This window comes from Zootermopsis nevadensis, unplaced genomic scaffold (genome assembly GCF_977971745.1).
Source record: "Zootermopsis nevadensis isolate Lab colony 2312 unplaced genomic scaffold, Znev_1.0 Znev_ptg000025l, whole genome shotgun sequence".
NCBI lineage: Eukaryota > Metazoa > Arthropoda > Insecta > Blattodea > Termopsidae > Zootermopsis > Zootermopsis nevadensis.
Genome location: NW_028259157.1, coordinates 1,220,853 through 1,248,172, shown reverse-complemented (window position 1 = coordinate 1,248,172; position 27,320 = coordinate 1,220,853). Strand labels below are relative to the sequence as shown.

The 27,320-nt window shown below is 37.6% G+C and overlaps 1 protein-coding gene across 3 annotated transcripts; it reads right to left on the bottom strand.

The window, feature by feature from the left end:
• Positions 1 to 1,845: 1,845 nt before the first annotated feature.
• On the bottom strand, positions 1,846 to 26,290 carry LOC110840693 (uncharacterized). Of its 3 annotated transcripts, XR_015537114.1 has the most exons (15): positions 26,189 to 26,290; positions 24,851 to 24,921; positions 20,944 to 22,003; positions 20,267 to 20,441; positions 17,861 to 17,917; positions 16,229 to 16,447; positions 13,461 to 13,576; positions 11,276 to 11,386; positions 10,523 to 10,603; positions 9,423 to 9,523; positions 8,385 to 8,535; positions 7,633 to 7,773; positions 4,992 to 5,069; positions 3,087 to 3,227; positions 1,846 to 2,288 (listed from the first exon to the last, which is right to left on the bottom strand). XR_015537114.1 is itself a non-coding variant. In XM_087356095.1 (14 exons), exons 1-13 carry the CDS (start codon positions 26,234 to 26,236, stop codon positions 5,004 to 5,006), a joined length of 2,397 nt encoding a protein of 798 aa, XP_087212221.1. In that variant the 5' UTR covers positions 26,237 to 26,290; the 3' UTR covers positions 1,846 to 2,288; positions 4,992 to 5,003. The 3 variants fall into 3 exon arrangements, 1 of the variants encoding a protein (XP_087212221.1); XR_015537115.1 differs by lacking the exons at positions 24,851 to 24,921; positions 26,189 to 26,290 and adding an exon at positions 22,603 to 22,655; XM_087356095.1 differs by lacking the exon at positions 3,087 to 3,227.
• Positions 26,291 to 27,320: the final 1,030 nt, after the last annotated feature.

The window sequence follows — 27,320 nt, the reverse complement described above, 5'->3', positions numbered from 1 at the left end:
TCACTCTGAGGTGCAGGAAAGTTTTTGAAAAGTTTATTGTATTCTCAGCTTGTCTTCATTGAACACAAAAGTTCATCTCCATCTTCACAAAAGCTCGCCACTAGACTCGATCCTGAGCTAGATGCATTCACTTCGCTCCATCGATTCATATCTCCCAAAGGCCCATCTTAACGTTATCCTCCCACTAATGCCTAGTGTTTTGCCACAGGTTAACCCTCTTGGCAGGACTGATAGGACGGGTGCCACTGGGTGGGGGAGTAGCACTTTTGATCGTTATAAATCAAACACCACATGCTACCCTACAATATAATTAAACAAATTTTGATATACACTTTCCTATCCCCTTCTCCGAACCATATCCAGTTCCTCCTCGCTTGTCACCATAGAAATAACATTTTCTTACTCACCCCAACTGCACATCCTGACGAACAATGGCCCCAAGTGACACAGATTCGGCTTGCAGCTCCTTCACACCTTTTACAAAATTTCTAAGAAAGCGCAAGGTGACCTAGGTCCTGGTAATTGGCGCTTCTCATTTTTCAATGTCATTTGTTCTATATTCCTCATCCAAATGTGGTAGGCATGTGTGCATTTTGTTCCCCTCAATTTAATCACCCTAACAATATTAGGTGACAAGTACATGCCATGAAGCTCATCAAGATGCAACTTCCTCCATGATCTATCTTCATCATTTTTAGGTCCGCCTCAAAACATTGTTCTCAAAGACCCTCAATCTATTTTCCTCCCGCAGAGTGAGAGACCAAGTTTTGCATCCATACAGCATAACTGGCAAAATTATTTATTTGTACATTTTAACCTTTAGATTTTTTGAAATGAGATGGGAGGACAAAATATTTTGAACTGAATCATAGCAAGCATTCTCTGATTTTAATCTGCTCTTGATTTTGTCATGAGCCTCCTACTTTTATGTAGGCTATATGCATGAAATTTGAAAGAAAAATAGATGAATATTTTAATACATTTGTGTTTCTCAACCAGTAACATTTAAATAAATTAGAATATCGTGTATGAACTCGGATATGATTTCTCTAAATCATGTTTGGCTCCAGATCAGATTTTTCATTCCCCATACTGGAACACGTATATCAGCGTAACACATGCTGAATGGGGCACAGCCAAGAGAGAAACAACTGTGCTGGGGGAAAGATGTAAGGTGGAAGCCTCTGGTAGAAGAGGGACCCTCATTGTACAGACCCCTGGATTCGCTTCATCTCTTGGGGAATACCTAGGGGTTCTCCAGTTTTTGGACGGCAGCTGACACAGCGTCAGACATATGGATGGGCCCATTACTTGTTGAAGTTGTTGCTCTAACTTCTGACCATGATTACGTTGCGCATGATAATAATAGAACTTGCAAATCTAACTGCATGACAAATTTAATAAAAAGTATGTCTAAAGGTTAAAATGTAAAAAATCAGAGCATAATAGATGATTTGGATTATAATTCTGTCAGTTTATATGGCTGTAATATAACTGCCATTATTACCTAATTAATATATATTAAATGTGTTGTTACTGGAAATGATACTTTAAAACTATTTATTAGTCTATATGAAATTACAACATGACACTATTACAGATTAAAGTTCCAACACATAACACAGAATTTTGTTGTTTATAACACGCATTTGTTTCATCTTTGGAAAATTCATGTTTTACAGGAAAAACATTAGAAAACATCACAATCATGTTTGAAGTGCATAGCCAGCCTACTCTACTTTGTTGTTGGTGGTTAAGAGGGTTGGTGGCATTGCAGCTAGTTCCCTCCTTGCTTTATCCCTAAGAATCTAGGGAGAATGTCTGAATGATGTAATGAAAACACAATACAGTGCAACAAAATATTTAATCAAGTCACTGTATCTTATAATTACAAAACCAATATTTTTCAGGGTTCACAGGAGTCGTACACAAACTGCTTTCCACTTCAAGTCAAGAGCGTTGCCTGCCGCTGATGACTCTATGTTAGGATGTTAAAATCTATTTATGATTTGAGGTTTTGACAGCGACGAGTATGAAGATTTCTGTCTTCTGGGTTGTTGCACCATGTAGTACGGCAGATGCTTACCAAGTTTCAGACGTCATACTGACCTCTGAAACGTTGGTAAACATCTACCAGACTACACGGCACAACAATCCAGAAGACAGAAATTTTCATGTTAAAATCTGTTGCCTCTGGGTCAGTGAGCGTAATTCCCATCATGGAGTTGGTCACAGCCAAGATATTTGTAGCCTCCGATGCAGCACCCTCACTCAGTCCAAAGATCATTCTGAAAATAATGTACCTTATTAGCTACTGACCATTAAGCTTTTAGAATATGTTCGTCATGAATGGGGAACCATGGACTTATTCAGCCAGGTCTGGCATTAGTTTTACCAAAGTTTCAGAGGTCCTTGCTGCCTCCATTGTTCTCATGATGGAGACAGCAAGGACCTCTGAAGCGCCAGTAATCTTCTACCAGACATTTGGAATTTGTGATGGATAAAGTGGTAATGGTAGAGTTTTTCTCACTATCCTATGGTTTTTCACTGTCGTCATTCTACCATTGCTCCATAATTACTCATGTATAATCTGTAGGATGGAAAACATCTCTGTAAGTGGCTGCAGTTCCACAGAGACATTGTCACCCTCTCACAAGAATAATTACAGCTCACCCAATTCTGTTTACTGATGATAAAAGAAGGAAGCTTGGGTATGTTCTCAGTTGCCTGCCTACCCACTACAGTTCACAGAGGCATAAACTATGTCTGCATTTCCATTATTTAGCCTCATCAATAACAGGAACTTGCAACACCAATAAGTATAACATTGCACATAACACTGTCATTTAAACACATTTTATCTTGTTACGTTTTTATACATCGCACAGCATATGAGACAACTTCCTTCTTTTTCATCATTTCTCTCTGACGAGCCTCTTCTATTATCTATATAAACATAAATTTGCATTCTGTGTAGCCTATCACATAGGCTGCAAGCCTATGGCTTAGATCTTGACCACACAGACACTTTGATTGTTGGTTGAAAACCAGTTTTATGCATGGATGTGTGATCATTGTTCACTCACCAGTCTGTAACAGAGATATTTCTCGACAGTTCCTGTAGTCAGAAAAGCTGTTAATTTGCTGATCAAATATATAAAAGTCAGTGCAGATAATCCCAAATAATGTTTTCTGCATATGGAGTACTTTATTGAGAAACACGAACACTGAAAGGTAAAAGTGAGCAGATATTGATCAAATTGCTACAGAGTACAGTATCTAAGCAGAAGGTGCTACATTACATCCTGAGATTTAAACTATTGTTAATTTTATTTCAAATAAAGAATAACTACCCCGGCAGTCAAAATCCTCCAAAAACCTATGACTCATAAGTAGCAAACAGTATTTTCATTGAATTTGGTATAAACAAATATATATTAATTTGCATATAAGTAAACATTTATCTCATTCATTTTCGATTCAGTATGGTCTGAAACTAGGAAATGCTTTAACACCATTTCTTTTAAACTCTCAACTCGGCACCGAATGTCATATTTGAGAGGTTAGCATTTATCATGTGTGTTTGGAAGGGCCCACATTCACATCTCAGCTCGGAGACAGATATTCTGATTGAGGGTTTTCGTGATTTTCCTCAGTCCCTCCACACAAATTCCATGATAGTACCTTAAATTAGGCCATGCTACTTCCTTCCACATCCTTTCAAATTCATTATTCACTGTCATCTGCTCATTCTATGCTATATAGCCTGAGTTAATGGTAAAGCATCTTTAAATAAACTATAAATAAATATTTTTAACTCGGCTTTAGAATACATCATTAAGGTAGACAAAAATCAGGAAATGTCATAAGTTAATGGGACACAACTGTTTCTGGTCTTTTACGTTGTTTTTTGATATGAAAGATTGGATATAACACATAGTTCTGTTCTCTGTTTGACCTGTATATTTTAATGACATGGTCTTTCTATTATTGTAAGCTACTGCTTGTTTGTTGTGAACAGGGAGACTCTCTCTATAGAAATGCAGCAGCTAATGGGCCCAGTGTCAAGCCTTGAGATGATTCATCAGTGGCTGTGGGGCATCATTGCAGTGATATTGAAGGGAAAAACCAAAAAACTCTTGAGAATAACCCTTTCCAGTGCCATATTGTCCACTATTCACTACAGTACCACATTGGCTGCCCTGGGTATGAATCTGGGCCCCCACAGTGACAAACCGTCAGCTAACCCCAAAGCCTGTACATGTCCGTACCACCTATGACATTTTATAAAGTGTATACCGCCTCTCCATTACATAATAATGCTTTTGGAAATAAGCTGAAGGTGGCCAAATACGTCTGTCGATCTAGCATTTATAAAGTCACATAATTCTGTTGTATATTATTGTGACACTCCAGTGATGACACACGTAATGTTGTAACAATATTTCATAATAATATTATGGTACAGCCTGTAAATGGCAAAAATTTCCAAAATACACAGCATTTTATTAAATAATTATTATATCTTCTCATATATGTTTAAAGACTCAATAATATAATATATTTTATTGCATGAGACAAAAACAAAAGGAAATGGCTGTTAATTTTATAATTTGCATATACAGGCATACCTTGTTTTATTGCGCTTCGGAGATATTGAGTTTTTTTTATTTTAATAAACTGAAGGTTTGTGGCAACCCTGCGTCGAGCAAGTCTATCGGCGCCATTTTTACAACAGCATGTGCTCGCTTCGTGTCTCTGTGTCACATTTCAGTAATTCTCGCAATGTTTGTTTAGACATGATGCTATTGCACACTTAATGGACTACAGTATAGTGTAAACATAACTTTTATATGCACTGGGAAACCAAAAAATTCGTGTGAATCGCTTTATTGCGGTGGTCTGGAACCGAACCCGCATTATCTCTGAGCTATGCCTGTATTTGAAAGACAAAAATTCTGAAAAATTAATGCAGCCAAAATATCACTTACTGATCTTGGGCGCTAATAAGAGGTTTCTGTGCCATGGGTCTGGATAGGTATCAATCCTGGTGCGATATATGTGCAGATCTGCAAAACCAATTTCAAAGTCACAATGTAAGCAAATTCAGTTGTAGAGGAACTTATTTAATATGGTGTTTATAAGACACAAAATTATGTTTTGTTGAAACTTGATCATAAAAATGTATCTTCATTGTAGATCTTTGACTAGGCCCATACAAATTAAACATGTCTCCATTGTATTGAGTCTGAATGTTAAATATACCATATGTAAAAGTCCACCAGTAAACCCAATCCTGAGTTAGCTCAATGTAATCCACATTACAAACACCAGTTTATTTATATCAAATCTAATCCGGAGATAGGGATTAGCTCTATCTAGTGGGCCCAACTGTGTAGGAACCTGAAGACGGAGATAGAGTCCCATCTCTGAAACTTCGTTTTACGTTTTATATTTACTAGACGATGGATAATATCCAAGAAAATTTTTATTCAATTAACCAGTTTATTTAGCTGCTTTACTGCAGAGCCCTTGTCACGACTGCATGTAGGGTAGATGGGGATTGGGTGGGATGCTAACAACTCTTGTTAAGAAAAGTTACAAAAGGCCAGTTTTTTTTAACTAGCTTAGCATACTGTTAGCTTCTCAAAAAGACTCTGCTCCACGAAGTTCAATATTTTATGCAAATCTTCAATTGCATTTTTCAGTTGGTTTCCTTAACAGAATTATCTATGTACATATTTATGTGTTTAGAATATGACAAAATGAATTAATCATTGCAAATGTGCATATCCTAACAGGAAAAAATAATCATGAGGCCTCACTCTGTATTCATGCCACCTCTTGTCTGCAGCCAATGGCTAAATGATCTCTCTGCCCCCTGAACCCCATTTATAAATTTGACATTCCTGATAATTGAATTAAAGTCATGGGATCTGCCAACATAAAGCAGGTATATAAAGTGAATCTTTCTCCTATCTATTCCATACACAGGGTGAATGTTTGGTTACACTGAATTATATGTTATGCAGTCCTATATAGTCTCACGCCAATCTTCTTCAAGCGCTTGGTATAGAAATACAGTGCTGCTGCTATATATGCGGTGCATGAACAAACAAGAGCTAGTTGCTTATTTGATTGTGTACAGCCTTTGTAATAGCATTTTAATGGTAGCCCTGTTCAAAAAAGGGTATGGAATGAGACATGGGATTAAGCAAAAAAGAAAGAAAATGAGAAATAAAGAAAGAACACCTTCCCTTAGGATGGCTGTCTTCTCATGACTCATAGCCATGAAAACCTCAAATTCTACAACACTCACTCTTGCATGAAACAGAATCTGATCTGTAAGATTTGAGGTTTTCACAGCGGTGAGTATGAAGATTTCTGTCTTCTGGGTTGTTGCGCTGTGTAGTCTGGTCGATGTTTACCAACGTTTCAGAGGTCATACTGCCTCCGTCATCAGGGCGATCGATCCCCCCCGATGACGGAGGCAGTATGACCTCTGAAACGTTGGTAAACATCGACCAGACTACACAGTGCAACAACCCAGAAGACAGAAATCTTCATACTAATCGCCCCGATGACGGAGGCAGTATGACCTCCGAAACGTTGGTAAACATCGACCACACTACACAGCGCAACAACCCAGAAGACAGAAATCTTCATACTCACCGCTGTGAAAACCTCACATCATAAACAGAATCTGATCTATTCAAGTAAGAGTATATAATCGATGTTGCACACGACTACATACCAAAAAATTAGACTGCAGCGAACATTTATTATGCATAAATTATATTTATCCTCATCTTTTTCTTCATTATGATCATTATCAACAAGAGTAGCAAAAAGTTGTTGAAGCAAAATTTTCTTCATCGTTTAGGATATACTACAAATCTGTGACCAGTTGACTTGCACATTTATAAATTCTTTGAGTTATTCTGCTTTAGTAAATTCACAGATGATGTGCAAGTTATTCTTATAAATGTTTTGTTAGTCTTTGTTAAAATTTTCAAATTCATTGTGCACTGTTTGGTTTTAGAGGCTATGCGATTAAATTAATTTCAGAAATTTAATTTCTGCTGTTTCTGTCTGACATGTCAGCTGTATTTCAGTAACGCAACACCAAGAACATTTTTGAAATCTTCATTCTTAGACTCATGTGGGATCAGTTAATTTTTTCTAAGTGGGTTATGATTTATGGACACATTCAGTAACATTCTTTGGTTACTGCGGATAATTCTTAGGACTGTCATAATAAATAAGCAACTCAATTATTTGAAATGAGGTTACTTTAAGGAAATGCCAAGGTTGAAGTCAGCTATCATAACACATATTTCTAGGGTTGAAAACTTTTATCTAAATGTTATTTTATATGCAGTTCACCCTAATGTCCACTAGTTTGGCAGTAGTTGGTATTAGTACTCATAAAACTCCATGAATGTGATAATATGAATATTACAGTACCAAAATATTTGCTAAGGACAGCCACAACATTCTTAATTGTTATAATACCTTCAACACAGACCTCAGCTTCTAAAACCTGTTCTACAGGTAACACAAGCAACAGAAATAACCCCTGTTCCTATGCATTACTATATACTAAAACACCAGAGTACTACTTGTACTGACCTCAGTGTTGTTGCCACTGGCATATAAGTGGACTATACATTCCATTCTCAGATCTTTGTCAACAGACTGAGACTCATTTACACAAGATGGCAGACGTGGCATCGTCAGCAGTTTCCTTGACACATTATTCCAGTTTATACCCTGCAGGATGAAGAACAGGCATTAGTGGTATGCCAGACCTTGAATGCAGAGGAAATTGAGAACACTTCGATTTAAAATTCCTTAAATTGTACATAGGGTACAAGGATTTTGAAAAGCAGTCTTCTGCTTGGCTTTAAATTTTTGTCTGTCCTTGAAGTTATTTAATGGTACTGTGAGGTACATTTGAGGACATCTAATAATGTCTTCAAAGTTTAAAGTAAGTTTTTGGAAATTTTATGGCATGTACTGAAATACTGATCTGACAGTACATTCTGCACTCTTCCCAAAACATTTACTGTGATCTTGCTACCTGTGTACTGATAATGTTAAACGTATGACATTTGTTACATGCAAGTTGTTTTGCTGTGGATGTAAATCACACTTTTAACATACTGATGTCTAAAAGGAATTATATCTTCTGGGAACAGTTTCAGAAATCTCAAACTTGCAACTTGCACTGCGCTTGGTTTTCTTAGTGCATTACATAGACAAGGAACAATTCAGAACTGGACCATGTTTTTATAGCCATATATATATATATATATATATATATATATATATATATATATATATATATATACACATATATATCATGTGGGAATGGAACTCACACTGAAAAATGGATGTTGCTTGATATTCTGAGAACCATTTTTTCCTGTTCCTAGCCGTTCTGATGGGTTCTTCTCCAATAAACTTGAGATAAAATGTCCTGCCTCGGCAGAAAGCCAATCCGGTATTACCGGTGACACCGATGTAATTTGTCTGCAAAGGAAAGGTCCATTCTTGTATTTACCATTAAAACATACATCTTAAAACCTTGCATACCATGTAGTGTACTGGAATATAAATCATGCATACAAACAAAACTGTTTACACTTTGAAGGACACTAATGCCAAACGCGTTTCGACCTCAAGAGGTCATCATCGGTGGCAAAACAAATTAATTCATATAATACAAATCAAAAAGATTGCCAGTGTTCATCTGCGGTGAGCCACGGTTGCATCATCTGTCTCTGTGAACTTCAACGATGCATGGGCGTTACAGCAATAAGACCAGTGGACATAAAAGCCAAGTGTTCAATTCAATACACCAACTCTTGTGCAATCAATGTCCAGTGAGGTGTTACGTAAGTATGGTTTTGTAAAGTACATATCTTTTATGTTGTTAAAAACTATAAACTTTTTGATTTGTATTATATGAATTAATTGGTTTTGCCACTGATGATGTGTTGAAGTCGAAATGCATTTGGCATTAGTGTCCTTCAAAGTGTAAAGTCTTGTTTGTATGCATGTTTTATAAAAACATGCATGTTGAATATGACCTTGGAATTAGTGAGTTATAAAATGCCTGGTCAGTGTCTGATTTGCAAGGAGATCAAGGAACATCATGCAAGAGATAGGGGAATTGGTCCATGTTAAACATGACATGGATATTATGTTTTCCAGCCTTTGGAACCCTTTTCTTTCTTAATTATTGTTCTTGTATTTTGTTTCTTTGATTAATTCCAATTATCTGCAGGTTCCAAATGTGTGTACCTATTTTACTGCCATTAATATTGTCAAAAACTAATTTGTATAGAACTTTCTTCAATGTGAGGTTCAGATTGAACACTTATGTCAGTTGTTCTTGAAAAAGTTTAATGACTTACTCAAAAAGTTTTTTAAAGCCTTTTTCATCACCAGGTTCAAAGGCCGAGCACCCTGACAGCATCTCATAACAGATAAGTCCAACGCCCCACCAGTCCACTTCCTGCAACATTTCAAATTAAGAACAGCTGCAGTAACTCATTTTCATTTCTTCATACTATCAGACATTTTCACAAGGGTTTCCAGAAATAGAAAAATTGTGGTATGAACTGTGTTGTTCATTTATTGCTTCCAGGTTAAAATGGAACATTCCCGTGTATGTTAAGTACTCTTTCTTATTTTATTTATTTCATGTAATGTACTTGAAGGGGGGAATATGGCTGATACAGGAGGTACAGCCACATCCTGCCATACCTGTAATTTTACAGATTTGACAACAGAAGTCAGCACCGTTAGGTCAGAAAATCAGCCAAGTGATGTTTAATGAGACAGGGGCCAACTATGTGGAAATAAATTTAGTCAGAATCCATTTAAATGTCAGGATAACAGTGTACATGTAATTTCCACACTGCTTGTTAATCTTCATTACCTCTAAATGCACTATATTTTTAAACCTAAATTGCAGGGAAATTTCTGTATTTACATGTTATAACAATGTTATGACATACACTGATCTCCATTCGGAACAGATAAAAAAGGTTATATGGCCAACCTTGCCCCAAAACTAAAGTGACATATTGCCAAAGATATTTAATTATTCTCTCTATCTATTCTGAATTGTTGTGATGATGGTGTAATATAGTCTGAATTTTTGAAATTTGTCCATCGTTTGATGTTATAAAATTACACAGTGTTTCAAGGGCTGGATCTGTCCTCATTTTCAGGTGTAATGAAGGGAAATGGCTCCTACTCTGTAGGGTCCATTAGAATCGGCTAATCTCAATTAATGGACAACCTACATCAGAACAACTACAATGTGTAAATGCACCTGGGATCAGTTTATGTCAACAGGAGATAATAAGATTTTTATTGTTAATATTATCATTATCCCCATATTATTATAACGTGATGGCTTATTACTTTACATTCATCATAGTATTGGTTCAGTTACATGAAAGAATGGAATCATTATTTTCACCTTGTTGAGGTCTTCGATACTTACAATGCCATAGCCTGTTTCAGAGTCAATCATCTCTGGGGCCATATACGATGGAGTGCCACACCACGAGTAAGCACGATTTTTCTGTTGATGGAAAGAACATTTTAAATGACTGTGACAGGAATTTGAAACACAAAGCAACTAGGAACTAACTTCCTTGCAACAGAAATAAAACTTTGATCGTGGTTAATACCGAAGGCTAGTAGATTTTAATGGTTTATAAATTTGATAATAGCAGCTACTGTATGAAACCAGGGCTGTGAAGTCAGAGTCTTGGTTTCAGAAGCAATTTTAGAGGGAGTTGGAGTCGGTAAAAATGTACCGACTCCGACGTCGATATAAAATCTTAAGAAAACACTATTTTAACACTTTCGCTACCATGTGAGCCACCGCCAGCCTGGGAGATTTAAAAATTGAGTAGTCCGAGGTTTTGTGTACTGACTCCACTGCCCTGTATGAAACTCCAAAAAAGTTTTATGTATTATAGTTCCACACTCCTGAACTGACCCCTAGAAATTCGGAGAACTTCTGACATGATTAAATTTACTATCCATTAAATATTGGTACTAATTGAACAGCCTAAATATGTAGTCCAATTTCAGGCTTCTGAAACCTCTCCAGTCTTTATGGTTTCTAAACCTGGATTTCCCTCACATAAAGAGTACTGAAACAGCGGCCCACGTAGCTCTTACATTTCTAACCTATGTTTTCTCTGAATATAAACTCGACAAATGATAAGAAGGATATTAAACTTACCTTTGTGTAGGACAGGAATGACTTGGTTAATCCAAAATCAGTTATGGCTATATGACCTTCAGAGTCTATCAGTATATTGTCTGGTTTCAAGTCTCGATGGATGATTCCAAGCTGAAAGAAACAAATCAACAAAATGTTTACAAAGTTGGGATAAAATTTGGAACATGTTGCATTGTTATTGTGGTTGAGATGTAGTTCCAGTATTTTACTTTTCTGCTATGTCACTGACTGAGCTGTGATACATGTTGTTATTGATTACACTGAATACCACTGGGCCTAATTAATTTTAACTTCACAGTTTGTGATGTAGAATATGAGTGAGGCTCTATGTTGTTGCTTATTTGTATAGGGCTGACGCAAGGGTATTAGACACCCTAAGAGAACCTTCTGGCTACTCTCCCTCCCAACCATTTATTTCCAAAAACATATATTGAATAAAAATTCTGTATTTATCATCCAAGATTTTGTTTAAATGATAATAGTAAATGTAATACCTACATTGTCATTGTTCTACACTTAATACAAAATATATACCAGAAGAAATATACATTAGCATTTAGAACCTCTGAAGAAAACAAGTATTAAGAGAACAAAAGAACTAATTAAAAGTGAACCAGAACCTATTAGCATAAGATTAGTTGTGCAACTAATGGTGACTACTAGATTACCAAAGGTGCCCATTCACAAGGCACGCTGACTAGAAATGTGCCGACTAGCCACACTGTCCACTTCACTTCTGATACACTGACTATATGCATACAATACCAAGTATTGGTGGTGGCTTATTGCAAGACCAGGAACATGAGCGCAGATTTCTTTCTGTTTTTAGAAACTTATTATGCGTTATTTACACTAATGTGCTTTATTTAATGATTCTCTAAATTATAGACTTTTGTTATTGTTCAGGTTTGGGTGTCGAGAAACCAGCAAAATCTAGAAGGGTCCATATCATTTACTGGCATACAGAAATGTGATTGTTCTGATTTAATGGTTCATTTCACCATATGTTTATCATTGGTGTGTGGTCTACAGTTATGGTCAGATGTCTGTTGTGTAACTGCATTACTTTTCTCATTATGTAACAAAATATATTATAAATAATTAAATAGCAGGTCCCTTGAAATGTTTCTGTTTGAGTGAAGAATATATGGTATGATGATTCTGTCTAGACTAAGATCCAGGAGAGAAGCTTGTGGATGAGAAGCCAACTGTGTGGAACAGGTTTTTTCTTATTCAAAAGAGAAATGATCAGAATAGGTTGCAGGTAATAATACATGGACAGCAGGAGTAGTATTAGACAGAGACTGGGTTCGTTCATAATGCAACACCTGATATCAAAAATAATTCTTATGTATAAAGTGAAGCTTTCGTGGAGAATGAAGTTGATGAAAGACTCAGGCAACAAGCCGCGTCAGGTGGCTGAATGGTGAATGAACCATTTCTTCTGTCAACATTTCCAGAGCAGAGATGGCTCTCAAAACTTTGGCAGAAGAAATGGTTCATTCACCATTAAGCCACGTGACGCGGCTGGTTGACCGAGAGTCTTTTATAAGAGTAATTCTTATTTGATTGAATACTCTAGACTCCATATCATTTTCTGGTCACATTATTATTTGAGAAATCAAATCTTTACTGTCGTTATTATTACATCCTACAAGGAACTACCAGCCTGCTACTGCAGAGTATCACAAGCAAAGAGCTGAAGGCTTTCAGTGCACCTATTTTCTGTAGGGGGCACAAGAGGAGCTACTGGTGCACGACAAACAGTACTAGACAGCTTTCTTGTCTAACAGAATTATTCAAAACCTATTTATTCATATTTAAACATTATGCTGATAACAAAACCATCCCTGACTCCCACGCCACTTACAGAGAAAAACAGCAGTATGATCATCTGTGGAAGCTGAGAAGTGTATGTACCTAAATTCATGATACTTTGAGGTGTACAACAATCAGTATTATATGTAATGATCATACCAGTATCATAGCAGTGTGCTAGAAAGACAAGAGAGGGAGGTACAGTTGTAGCTGATGAGAATTTTTAGTGTGAATTTTGCTTTAAAGCCCCAGGTAGTGTAAATAGAAACACACATGAGGGTTGTTGATAAAAGTGACTGGATGGGTAACAGACAGAACTTCAAATGAACAAGAGAACGTTTATTTGTCATAAATTATTTGTGCCTACCTGATGCAGGTGTTCTACACCTAGGACTATCTCAGCTAGGTAAAGTCTAGCTGCACTCTCTCTAAACACGCCCTGTTCAAGTAGTACATGGTACATATCGCCACCCGGATAATAATCTGGAAAAATAATAACACAACCTTGTTACTGTAAGGACACTACTTCCTGCTACTAAAGGTCACTGAATATCAATGTGTTGTATATTCAGGTCAACAACAGTGTTACTACAAAGTGACGCTCTGCTAAAGACTGAAAACTGAAAGAAAGTTCACAAAGAAGCGACAAATTGTTCCCCCAGTCAGTGATGAACTAGAATCTGTTCACAAAGTTGCACTGAACATCTTCTTGCAAGACAGTAGTATACTTGATTTTTGACAGGAAAGTAAATAATACCCCACCCTTTTTCTGTCGTGGTAACTTCTTGTATTACCTGGTCTAAAGACAGTCAATTGACATTGAAACTTATTTTACTGTTGTGCAAACCTGTAGACGCACTATATACAAATATCAGTCATCTGTAAACAATGACTCATAACACAAAAAGTGAGCAGTAAAACAATGTGTTTACACCACAGCACATAACACATGTTGGTCAGAATGATTCAAACTAATATATGCAGAATGCTCAGTCAGTGGGAGCATCCACCGTACATGTGTGTGTGTACATAGATACAGACATGCTTGCGTGCGCACACACATGCACATATACAGTATGAGCAGAGAATTTACTCAACCTCGAAGCTACAACATTATATTGATTGCTGCCCTGAAAACATTTTCCCTTGATAAATATTCCAACTGATATTTTATACTGTGGGTGGGCTACCAGTGACACAGCAAATATATTAAATTTTGTATAATGTATGATATATTATAAATATCAAAACAAGATAAAACACTAGAAAGCTAGAAAACTAATTAAGCACAGATTGTCAGCCCATGATCCTGAACCATGTTTTTTAAAGAACTGTGTACCTGGGCAGGTGGGTACTTGTGTATGAGGGTAGAGTTAATACTCCACTCACACACGTTTCAAGGATTCAAAATTTAGTTTAACTGTAGGATGTGGAAAAAGTCAGAGCATAAAACATACAGAAGAGTACAAGTGAAAACATTCATTAGCTTGCTTTCTGAGCTTTGCACTGTTGCAGGCCTCCTGACCAAGGTGACCGTCTCACACACAGAATGCCTGGCCAGTCACAAGTATATTAATTAAATTTCATAAACCATAAGGTATTAACGAAAATAATAAAATGTTACACTAAATCGACTACTACACAGGAGATAAGCCCCTATTAATCATGATTATTCAACATATACGTACAGTAAAATCTAAAAGCATTATGAGTCCTTTTTGAACTCTGGGGTTTCACCAACAGAATCAAAAGTGTGTGTATTTAATGCTGCTTTCAAATTTATCCTTTTAATGTAAAATAGTTTTGAAACTGATTGGTAGATTGTTGTAGATTTTGATGTCAGCATAATCGCCTTCTGAATAAACGAAAGGTTGGCAATTGGTCTACGAAAATTATTCTTATTCCTTGTGTTCACACTGTGTATAGTTGAATTTGTTTGAAAAGTTGTATGTTATTTATAATGAAGTTTATTAATGGGAAAAACATTCCAGTTACTGAAGTAGGCTTCTACATGGATTTCTTAGTTTTGCAGTAACAATAACTTTTATGATGGTCTTTTGTAAAGTAAAAATCAGATGAAGTACTACCAAAAATTATTCTTCATTATAGGTTGAAAGTAGGTGAAATAGATTAATTACTGTGTGTAAATATTGACAATATGAAGCATTTGTCTAACTGGATAACACGCCCAGCTTAACTTCAGGAATATTTGATTGATATGACTCTACTGGTTTGGATGGTTATCAACTCATGGACTATGAGAATTTGTATTTTCTGATTCTTCTACATATCTTCCATTGCATCCAATACTTAAGGCACATTCTGGTGAATCACTTGTTACAGACTTTATTAATAATTTTGTTTTATCTAGACTCAGTACATTAGTGTCTAGTGTCATCAGCGAATATTATGGGTTCTGATAAGATTCCTTATTATTGAAGCAAGGTCAGTTATATTAGTTATGAAAATTAAGGTCCTAATATTGACCCCTTGCAGAATTTCACGTATCACAATATCCGAGTTGGAGAAGAAGATTGAAAATACGTTAGATGGTTTGAGTTCCACTTTTTTCTGTTTGTAAGATTTGATCTAAACCTGTTAACAGCAGTTCCTTGAAAGCCAAAAGAATGTAATATAGATAACATTATTTTATGTTAGTTAAGCTTTCCTAAAGCCAAACTATTCAGGGACTATGAAGTTGTCAGTATGCATATAAGGGCTACACCAATTTTAGGAAACTTTTAATACTTTAGTGGAGGAGGTTAGCTGTGACATAGACCTGTAATTATTCTTAAAAGATTTGTCTCCTTTCGTACAGTTGTTTTAAGATGGTGAGGCAAATACATACTTGTATACATTCCAAGATGTAACCGTACTGCCTGATACTTCAAAATAAAGAGAGTTATGCCCAAAGGGAATATTACTAAGCCAATGATTAATAGTTCTAATTAGTCCTGTACTTGATTTAAAGGACCTACACAAGTACATTCCTTTCTATTACGTGTAATATTTAAAACAATGAGCGTATCGTATACCAGAAACAGCCCTCTCCCACTCCATTGACCATCCACCTCTGTTCAGATGTTAAATTCACTTCTCAAATTTTGTGGAATTAGGAAGTTTTTATATACTTACCCAGCATTAAGCACACCTTCAATTCTGTCTGAAAGCGGTAATACATTCCCACCAAAAACGGATGGTCAGCTACTTTTTGATGGATGTAACATTCAGTGTTGTGCCGTTCTGGGCCGTTGTTTGCAGAAAATATTTGCGATGTATTCATCGTCTTCATGGCATACAGTTTGCCTCTATCTTTGCCATTCTTCTTTTGCACCAAGTGGATGTGACCATAGCCTGTGATAACAACCAATTACGTTTCACGTCTGCTCAACAAAGGGCTCTGATATTTGTAGACTTTCACTTTATAAGGATCAGAATTCTGTACAACTGTTTTGTGCAATATCATACTTTCACGACTGAAAGGTAAGTAATCAATACGAATTCCATACAGACTTATTATTCAAGAAGCACTAGTCACCAGTGTCACAGTTCTTCCGAACGATTACAGCATGCAATTTCCAACAGCTGCTGTGAATTGCCCTACAAGACCAAATGCCAATAAATTCTGTGATCTTGTCATAATAATAACTCTTATTTTTATAATATGTATGTGTTGAATCCATTGGAAGGTCTTTGTCCCAGTCACACCAACTCTGAAATGTTTGATTGAATAGCTACTTGGTTGTAAAAATCAGTTTTTGCAGGCCTTCACTGTTTGAATACTACTCAAGAACAAGTAAATAATTGTGAATAAAAACTACAAGACACATTTTAATCACTGATATATTAACAAACATCTGAACATCGTACTAAATATAAATATGATTTGACCAACACTGTCCATCAGCATGGGGATATAGGAACCACATACAACCATAAAGAATAAATGAAATCCAATAAATAGTAAGTTTGAATGAAAACTTTGAGCAGATTTCCTACTAATTTTAAGAAAAGACACTACACTCTTTCTCAGTCTTTTCTGAAGTGTAACATAACATATCCCAATCCACGTTGCTGCTCTGTGAACAGACACTCTAGCTTAAACTAAAAGTCTTGGCATCCGCTTTTAAATTGTCCCCCCAAGCAGCCTTATGAATAGTTCCGTTTTCAGTTTCGAGGAGTCTTCAAAACTAAAGACTGCCATTTCAGAAAATTGCAATAAAATATGCAGGAGTTGGCAGCTGCTATGTAAACCAACATTTGATAATGAAATGTTCCAGCATTGGAGCAATAGCAGCCGCAGGTGGTTCTTATTGCCCGGAATGCACTGATTGAAACCAAATAACATCTTAATCTAATTACGAAATTCAACATTCATATGTATTACAAAGTGTTGAAACTAAATTATTTTTGGTAAAGTAATAAAGATTTCTAATATATAGAATATAGTACTTACGGGGCTTTCAGTAAAACACCACTTTAATAAAGGAAACAAAGAAAATATATCCATGGCGATTGAACGAATGCCTCTAAACTGAATACCGCTTTCTGTTGGAAACTTTGTACCTCAGACCTACACACGACAACACCTAACACGCCATTTTATACTCATCTGTGCTCATCTGTGTTCTCCATTTGTTCTGTCTCCGATCCTGCTGCTACTGTATCTATTTAGCCATGGATCCAGAGATCAAATACCAACGCTTCATGTTTTATAAGCAGAGAAATGCGCAGTTAATACGCATGTTAACACAGAATTTTACTTACCGCCACTTCCTAAAAGTTTCAAGGGTTTGAAGTCGCCTAACAGTGGGACGATGAGCACTGAAACAAAATATCATAAATACAGGCATAATCTAAACAACTTACATCCATTTTACTCACAGTAAAACACGTAATTCACCTGTATGAACTGTGTCCACTATAGTTACTGACGAATGCCACCTCAAATGGCGTTATTCTTTCCGAAATATTAAATTTTGGTATGTATGACTTTTGTGTACTTTTTTGTTCTTTAAATTTTGCCGTGTGTGCATATATACAGAGTGGGGCACGAAATGATGGCCTATTTGTTTTAACGATAAATCAGCAACCACGTTACGGATGAAGTTTTCGGTCATGTGGGTAAGTGCAGTAGTTCATGGAGATACCATTAGGTGGTATATGCATGACCTAGCTAACGCGAGGTGATTATGTCGCGGTTTCCCGCCAGTATGCAGAAGATGGCAGACAAGGGAAGACTTACGGTTCAGTTTTGTTTTTTGTGGAAACAAAAAGTGTTGTGGAAACGCAGAGACGGTTTCATGCCCATTTTGGTACGCGGTGGGCCCCTTCTTCAAAAACTATTCAGACTTCATCAGCAGTTTCAACAGGGTGGTAAAGTGTTGGAAAAGAAACGTGGACGTGCCGCAAGTGTGCGTAGCCCACAGAACATTGAAGCTGTCAGAGTAGCCATGCAAAGAAGCCCGGTTTGCCGTTAAATACACAGTGGTTTATGCAAGATTGGGCTACACCACACACAGCAAACGTTGTCTAGGATTTCCTGCACGATACTTTCGGTACACGTGTGATTTCCCACGGATGTGGACAGAACTGGCCACCCAATAGACCGGACATAAACCCCTGCGACTTAAGGGAAAACTGTTTCCAAAAAAAACCAGCCTCAATCATGCAACTCAGGGCTTTGATTGTTCAAATGTATGGTGAAATTACGGAGGATATGTGCCATCGAGTAATCACGAACGTAGCCGTTCGTGTTTCGGAAGTTGCACGACAGAACGGTGGTCATATTGAGGATGTAATCCATAAAGGATAAATCTCCATGAATTGATCTTTGTGTTCATAGATATATATGTCCCATTATATGAATATTAAAGCCTTTATTTAAACTTTCAGCCGGGTATCATTTCGTGCGCCACTCTGTATATGTAATCTTTATTATTGGTTTGTAATGGGACGTCTGCTGTCATGACGACTAATGTGTCAGGCCTGGCAGAATTTTGTTATTAAAATATGCTTTCGGCCTAATTTAAATCCGTTGGTTAGGAGTAGATCGGACCAATATATGAGAAGAAGGGTTAAGATCGGCACAGACAGATCGTGGGTGCCATCTGAACAGCTGTGGAAACATTCGGAAGGGATCACTTGTGCATTTGTGGTTTTTTTACATGGGCGGAACGAGATAAGCATTGTCGAAAAATGCCTCTGAAACTTCGGTCAGCTCTTACGAGACTACACGACGTAAAAACCGAGAAGTCTGTCATCTTCTTATTCCCCTCTGTGATAACCTCAAATCTTTTTCATAGAAAGTAGACCGGTTCCAAATGCTGATACTGCAATAGCCTTTCTAATCTCGTTAATGTTAATTAAGGATAATCAATCAGTTCTAGAAATTCCGGTTGCCTAACTAGTCTGACAGGGACATTCAGAGTGTCAGAAAAGAAACACAGGGGGACTGAATTTGAATGGGTCACATCAGCTCCTGGTCAGTGCAGCTTATATCAATTTAATGTTTGAAAACGTAAACATCGTAGAGTACAATACAGTTGCTATCTATTAGATGCAGGGGAGGAAAATGGTCTAGAAGTAAAATAAGAAAATACTGTGAATTTCTCTACGAAACAAAATCATTGAATAAGGGTCACTAATAAAATATGATTTGAAAATGTGGCGAAGATAATACAGGATTTGAGGTTTTATTTAAATAAATCACAAATGAATAGATGAATGGACAGACTATAAGTGAGCCTGGTAGCTCAGATAAGAGCAGAGGATTTATCCTTCTAGCGTCTGCGTCCAGACCGGCTCTGGGGCCCACCGAGCCTCTTGACCACTGGGTACTCAGGTCTTTTCCCGGGGGTAAAGCACGGCCGGAGCGTGACGCTAACCGCTCTCCCGTATCTAGTGCCGAGGTTCAGACTGAATAGGAGTCATGACTCAAACCTTCTAAGTGTCAACATTGGCATGTAACGGGATCATTTTACTTTTTAAACGGACTACAAATTCAGGTGGCTCAGATGCGTACCATTTGCACTTCCCTTCAGGAGTAACTCTGTCCAAGGTCAAACGTCCTGCTGCCTGTCTCCCATGATTCAAATGAAGCCAAAGCAGTTCAAGGAAAACTTGTTTCTTAAAAGAAAGCAACGTAAAGTGATAACAGGTTTTGTCGCATACCTTGGGGACTTTGTGGATTGACCCCTTCAGTGGTATAAACTGACGGTTCATTTGAAAGCGGCATGTACATTGTCCGCATTGGTTCATCGTCATTGACGGCGTCCTCGTCCCAGTCGCTGTCGTCCTCGATGCTCTCGGTGTCTTGACTATCCAGCTGGTCAGAGCTCTCACGATCCTGGAAGAGAAAAGTTATGATAGCCGCTTTAGATTCTGACAAATTGCATGTCCGAGGAGTGAAGAAAACTTTCAATGTGAATTGTACAGTAGAAAAATAATAATTATTCCGAAAAATTTATTTACGCTCAGCATGTCAACGACTGGTTTGTTAAATGCCCATTAAGTGAGGTTATCGACGACAGAGAAACTGAACGCTCGCCATTTTTGAGTCCTTATATACGCGACTATCCGCTAGAGGACTCCCAAGTAACGATCTCCATAGAACCAGAGTTGTTTCGTTTGAGCTCACAGATAGGCTCTGTGATTGTAACGAGCTCTCAGCAGGGTTTCGAACGCATGCAAAAATTGTGTCTTTAATCCATTGAAGTTTATTAATTAAACACAGTGAGAGATCTAGAGTACGGGAGGCGGCCATGATTTCTTCTATGGTTATCGAACATCAAGATGTAATAATAAAGCGTGTTCGGTAAGTGGGATACGAAAGTATTCATTTGACTTACCTGCTTCTTCTCGAGTTTCCTGTGTCCTCTGGCATTGAGATGTTCCACCGCCTCGTCAGGTTTGGCAACTGTGATGTCGCAATCCTGAAAGCGGTGCCGAAACAAACCGATTTCCTCCTTCAGCTGTTTGTAATCATGTGAAATCCTATCTACAGCCTGATTCAGTCTGTTCAGCCTGTTGACGATATCATCATTGTATTTAACTTTTCTGCAGTTCTTCTCCGCCATGTTAACATGTCTTCTCTCATTTGTGAAAGAAATCATATCTGCAGCCTCACCCATTGTGTCGATATGTTCCTGATCTTCGTTTGTTTCATTATGGCGTTGCTTCGTCAGGTCCTTTATTTTAACATTCAGTTTCTCATTATCTAAAGCAATTATCTCGATAGCTTCACACAGTCTGTTGATGTTCTCTTCATTTTCTTTCTTTTCATTGTGGTGCTTCTCCTCCAGTTCTGCCATCTTAACTAGGCACTTCTTATTTTCTGAAGAGATCCTCTCTACAGCTTCATTAAGTTTTTTTATGGTTTCCTGATTTCCTTTCTTTTCATTCTGGTGCTGCTCCTGCAGTTCGGAAATTTTATCTATAAAATTATCAGTTTTGAACGTGCGTACAGCCTCATTAAGTGTCTTGATGGCCTCATTATTTTTGTCTTCATTGCGACGCTGCTCTGTTACCTCCCTCATTTTATCTAGCAGTGTCTCATTTTCGAAAGAGATCCTCTCTACAGCTTCCTTCAGTTTGCTGATGGTTTCCAGAAGGTCCTGCTCCGTTTTAGCATCCACTTTCCCGACTTCATTTAGTCTCATAGGACATTTATTTGATCCAAGTCCGAACATGAATTTTTCGACGTCGTCCAGCCTCTTCTGAATAGCTGTTAGATCACCCCGTAACGTTTTATTAGTCTTTTCTGTTACATCGCAGCTATTGAAGTTGTGTGCTGCATCCACTTCCTCCCTCTGCTGCCCTTCATGTTGGGAAGTTACCGTTGAAAGACGTTCCTCGTTTGTCTGTTCTGAAGATACTCTCTTCTCTTCACCGAGGTTCTTCACCTTGGTCCTGCATTAAAACAATTTTAATTACATTGCATTTAATTATTATTTTTATTATTATAGCAACACTGTACTTTAAATTCAACACGAAAAAAAATTTAGGGGAGACCAGGGCAAAACGGGGTATCGGCTTTATATCGACTGCAATTCGTTGAGATCTATCGGGACAGGGTGAAATATCATTAGCATAGAGCACAAGGTCATGTCATGTCAGTCAGCGCCATTTTGTGGATACAGTTTATGAAATAATCACTCATGCTGTAATTTTTGTTGGGGCAATCCTAATTTGAAAGAGTAAACTCGGGGCAGGATGGGATAGGGCTGAATGGGGTACCCAGAGAAGAGGATAAAACGATAAGTGCCTGTATTGTGGCGATGTCTATCCGCAGTCTATTGAAGGGTGGATCCGGTATTCGTGTTGCTTGAAAGGGGCCCATAACTCAAGTGAAAGTTCAGATAGTCACGATGATGAAGAGGTGCACATGTGTGCCGTGTGTGTTAGGCCTAATTAGATATCAAATTTGTAATATTTCGACATTTTACATTGTATACTAAATCATTTTTACATCCTACGTCATATTCATTAGATAATTTGTGTCTTCTTACAACTCTTCAAACATATGTCAACCGTATTGCGTCTTGTCCTTGGCACGGGGCTGAAAGGGATAAGGTATATTCTTGTAGAAAAATTAATATTTAAGAAACTGTAACTCTTAGAACTAAACTAATGGCTCATTATAAATATCAAATAGACAAATAATACACGCAAGAATCCTCCATATGTTTAACTTTATTAATGTGCCTCCAAAGATTAAGTTCCCCGTTCTGCCCTCGTCTCCCATATATGTGCTCTTTACGTACATCACTATATATTTTACAGACGTGTGTTTCGACAAGAAACCATTTTTATTCTTTCTTCGATCCTTTCAATTGTATTACACGTAAGCCTGTAGTACATTGCCATATGTTCAAAACATGCTAAATTTATTACTCTTTTAATGCATAGAAATTTAAATGTCATTTATTTTGTGTTGTTAAAATGAGTAAACATATTGTCGGTAATAAAGTTGAGGATATAATTGTAACATTTATAAAATGGATGTCTGTAACATATTACAAATGTTCCCAGAAACTCTAAAATCGTAAACGTGAAAGATTATATCTTAATTTGGCATAAACGATGACAGATCAGTTACATTCAACTACAAAGATCTTGTTCACGGGGTCAAATGCAAAATTACGTATACAAAATACAAATACAAGAAAGTCATTAAACCAGTTGTAATTGCGCATGTACAATCTCAACAGAGTAGACATCTTGAAGTGTAAATTTTATTTTTAAGCTGCTACAGCTGACCATCTCACCTATGTATAATTTGTAAATAGGTATTATGCATGCTAATGACATTGTAAGTTCTCTTTTGGAATTCCCAGTAGGTGTCATGAGATCTCCCTTTCTGGACACGCATGTCACAGTAGTTATTTGGGAAGGGTCAGTCGTGAGGTTCGGATTAAGTTTGGAATCAGACATCAAACCAAACCAATTATCATGATTGAGCTTTGGTAAGGTACTTCGCGGCTTGATTTCAAACAAGGGGAGTCGTGTTCTCCGATTAGAACTTCTGATAGAGACCCGGCCCTAATATGATTTTGGTTCGAAACTTCATTCTAAATCGTGCCCTAAGCCATATTCAAAACTCTATGAAGTATTTCATTAGTATTAAATAATTTAATTTAAAAAGTGATGGTGAAAGTTGTTGGTGCGTCATGAAGTAATTCAAGATTTAACGCGGTCCTTCCCACACAACAGCGTGAGTTAGAGATGCAAAACTTTGTCCTGTGATTTATAATTTTAGTCACATTGAATATACATAAATTAATATGACGCGTTTCTCCTCAGTCATCAAAGCAGATACTGACGGTCAGCCCAAAAATGTCTCGCTGGCATTCTACTGAATGTTCCCATTTAATATTAACTGGGCGTAATCTTTTGTCTACAAATTCGGGCACTCTGGGTGCGAAAGGAACGGTTTTAAACATTATGGGCATTGTCTGATTTCTAACGTATGCACGAGTCGAAAATAAATTATACAATTGCTCACCGGAGACAGTTGGTTGTGACAACATCTTTGATTTCATTTATGGGATCACACTATTCCATCTCAACACACACGTGAGGAAAACTTAAAACATTTAGTCAATAAAGAATCAGGTACTTTTATTTGTCGGATTATCTCAACAGTAACGATATTGTAAGATTTGAGGTTTTCACAGCGGTGAATATGAAGATTTCTGTCTTCTGGGTTGTTGCGCTGTGTAGTCTGGTCGATGATAACCAACGTTTCAGAGGTCATAGTGCCTCCGTCATCAGGGCGATGAATATGCCAATAGCCAATCGACCAACCAAAAAAGCTAACTAAGGGCGGAGTCCTGCGCAAGCGCAAGACATCGTCCCTTGCTGGGTAACACCATTCCTGCGTACGAAACGCATTGATGGAAATGGTAAACAGAGCCTTATAATTAAAACGGGAATTTTGCTGACGCTAACGGTGTCTTAGTCAATAAAGAATGAGGTACTGTCTGGATGCGTCTTCTATTTGTCGGATTATCTCAACAGTACCGATATTCTTTGAACATTCGACGTGGTTCTAAAATTTGATTTCAATGTGAATTACTGAGATAGTGAAGTGACACATTCTCCATGCGATCACAGACACAAATCACTGCTGTAGCTTATCGTAAAACAAAACCATCTCGTCTACCTTCAGTATACGTGAGCCAATAACCGAAGCAGTTGATGCACCACGTGTGCATAACTTTGAGTGTGGCTCTTGTAACAGTGAACTTTACATACCTGGCCTTGGCGCCCCCGTCTCTCTCTCCTCCCTTGGCCGTCTTGCTTTCCTTGTCACGTTTCGAACGATTCTGGAAGAGAGAAGATGCGATCCACTAAACCCTGGCAAATCGGATGTCCCGTCATAACACTGACAATGTTACAGTACTCACGGCGTCTCTACCGTTACAAAAATGAACACTTATCCTGAAATTTTCCCGTTACGGCGTACAAAATATTGGTTTGTGAGGTGTCATCGCAAGTGAAGGTGCAATTGTTTAAATTCGCTAATTGTCGCTGGGATCTACGCCTCGGTTTTTATAGGAGTTTAAGCTACACTGCAATAGAATAATGTGGAATGGATCTCGGTATTAGCATGAAAAGTCACGTCAGTTAAAAGGCTGAAATTTTGACTAAGTCTAAGCAGGGAAATTTTGTGTTTGGTCATTATTTATTTTAAACTAAAGTTAAAATGTCTAGTTACACGAGATTATAAAATTAAAGGAAATTCTAAACTCTGGATGGGTCAGATACATAAAATGTTATTACAGGCCTTTGTATAAGTAATCTGTCTAAAGCATTTCAGTAGTGAATACTAAAATTTTGCGTAAATAATCCATTACTTTCAGGCACGGTTGACTTGAGTTCTTAACGAAAATGTAAAAGTATTAATCGGTCAAACTTACAAAGTTCCTATTAACGCCAGAAATTTAGTTTTCTAACTAGACGAGATTTTAATTTCACACAGAGTCAGACATGATAATGACTATCTTTTTGGGATGTTTCTCCTTATAGACTGGTAGAATTGGACCAGCGTTCCAGATATGGTTACTGCCTCCATCACCAGGTCGATTTCAGTGGTCTCATTAGGCACCACCGATGCCTTCGTAAAATTCTACCTTATTATACGGCCTAACATCCCTCAAGACGGTAATCTTCAGCTTTATAACTGTTTCATTTAATTATTCAATCCTAGAATTGAGAGGTATTCTACTTAGTTGTACTTAAGCACACATCTACTGCAGTGTATCTAAAGCTCCTGTAAACCGACGCACGGATCCTAGCGTCAGTTAGCATAATTAATCATAAATGTATCACTATACATATCCATATAACATACCACTCAAAGCTTGGTCTTAGTACCTGAAGAAGATTTTGCTTTGTATAATGCTTAGGAAAGTCAAAGTTCTATCCTTGCTCTAATATGTACCGCCACTAATACTATCAGCAATAATAATATTAATAATATAAATAATAAAGATACGATTGAATTGTGTTGACTTTAGACAGCTTATCTTGACTAGGAATCCTACTAAATGTGTTACTGTAGCCGAAGGCTTCAGGTTCCTTTTTACTTACAGGACTCTTTGCGGATTGTCTCAAAATTTTTTTCGTTAACTTAAACATTATGATGAAACAGATTAATAAAAGTATGTTGACTTCCACTTCAGTAATCGCTGCGGATTGTAAACTACGCATTTCTATGGAAACTGGAGTTGTTGTTTTGAAACAGTTGAAGATCACAGGTAAGTTGATTTCTATTGTTGAGAGACAAGATGTTTCTTGACTTCGTCTTTACAGTGATGTTCCATTGTAGCCAACTGCAATGTGTACATTGTTGTAATTGATGGTAGTTAAGAGGAAAATGAAAACATTTTGTTTCATTGTAACATACATTCCTTTCTAAGACTTGAGGTTTTCACAGCGGTGAGTATGAAAATTTCCGTCTTCTGGGTTGTTGCGCTGTGTAGTATTCATTGGCCCTGATAATGGAGGCAGTATGACCTCTGAAACATTGGTTAACATAGACCAGACTACACAACGCAAAAAACCAGAAGACAGAATTCTTCATACTCATCGCCCTGATGACGGAGGCAGTATGACCTCTGAAACGTTGGTTAACATCGACCAGACTACACAGCGCAACAACCCAGAAGACAGAAATCTTCATTCTCATCGCCCTGATAACGGAGGCAGTATGACCACCGAAACGTTGGTAAACATCGACCAGACTACACAGCGCAAGAACCCAGAAGACAGAAATCTTCATACTCATCGCCCTGATGACGGAGGCAGTATGACCTCTGAAACGTTGGTTAACATCGACCAGACTACACAGCGCTACAACCCAGAAGACAGAAATCTTCATACTCATCGCCCTGATGACGGAGGCAGTATGAGTTCTGAATCGTTGGTAAACATCGACCAGACTACACAGCGCAACAACCCAGAAGACAGAAATCTTCATACTCATCGCCCTGATGACGGAGGCAGTATGAGTTCTGAAACGTTGGTAAACATCGACCAGACTACACAGCGCAAGAACCCAGAAGACAGAAATATTCATACTCATCGCCCTGATGACGGAGGCAGTATGACCTCTGAAACGTTGGTTAACATCGACCAGACTACACAGCGCTACAACCCAGAAGACAGAAATCTTCATACTCATCGCCCTGATGACGGAGGCAGTATGAGTTCTGAATCGTTG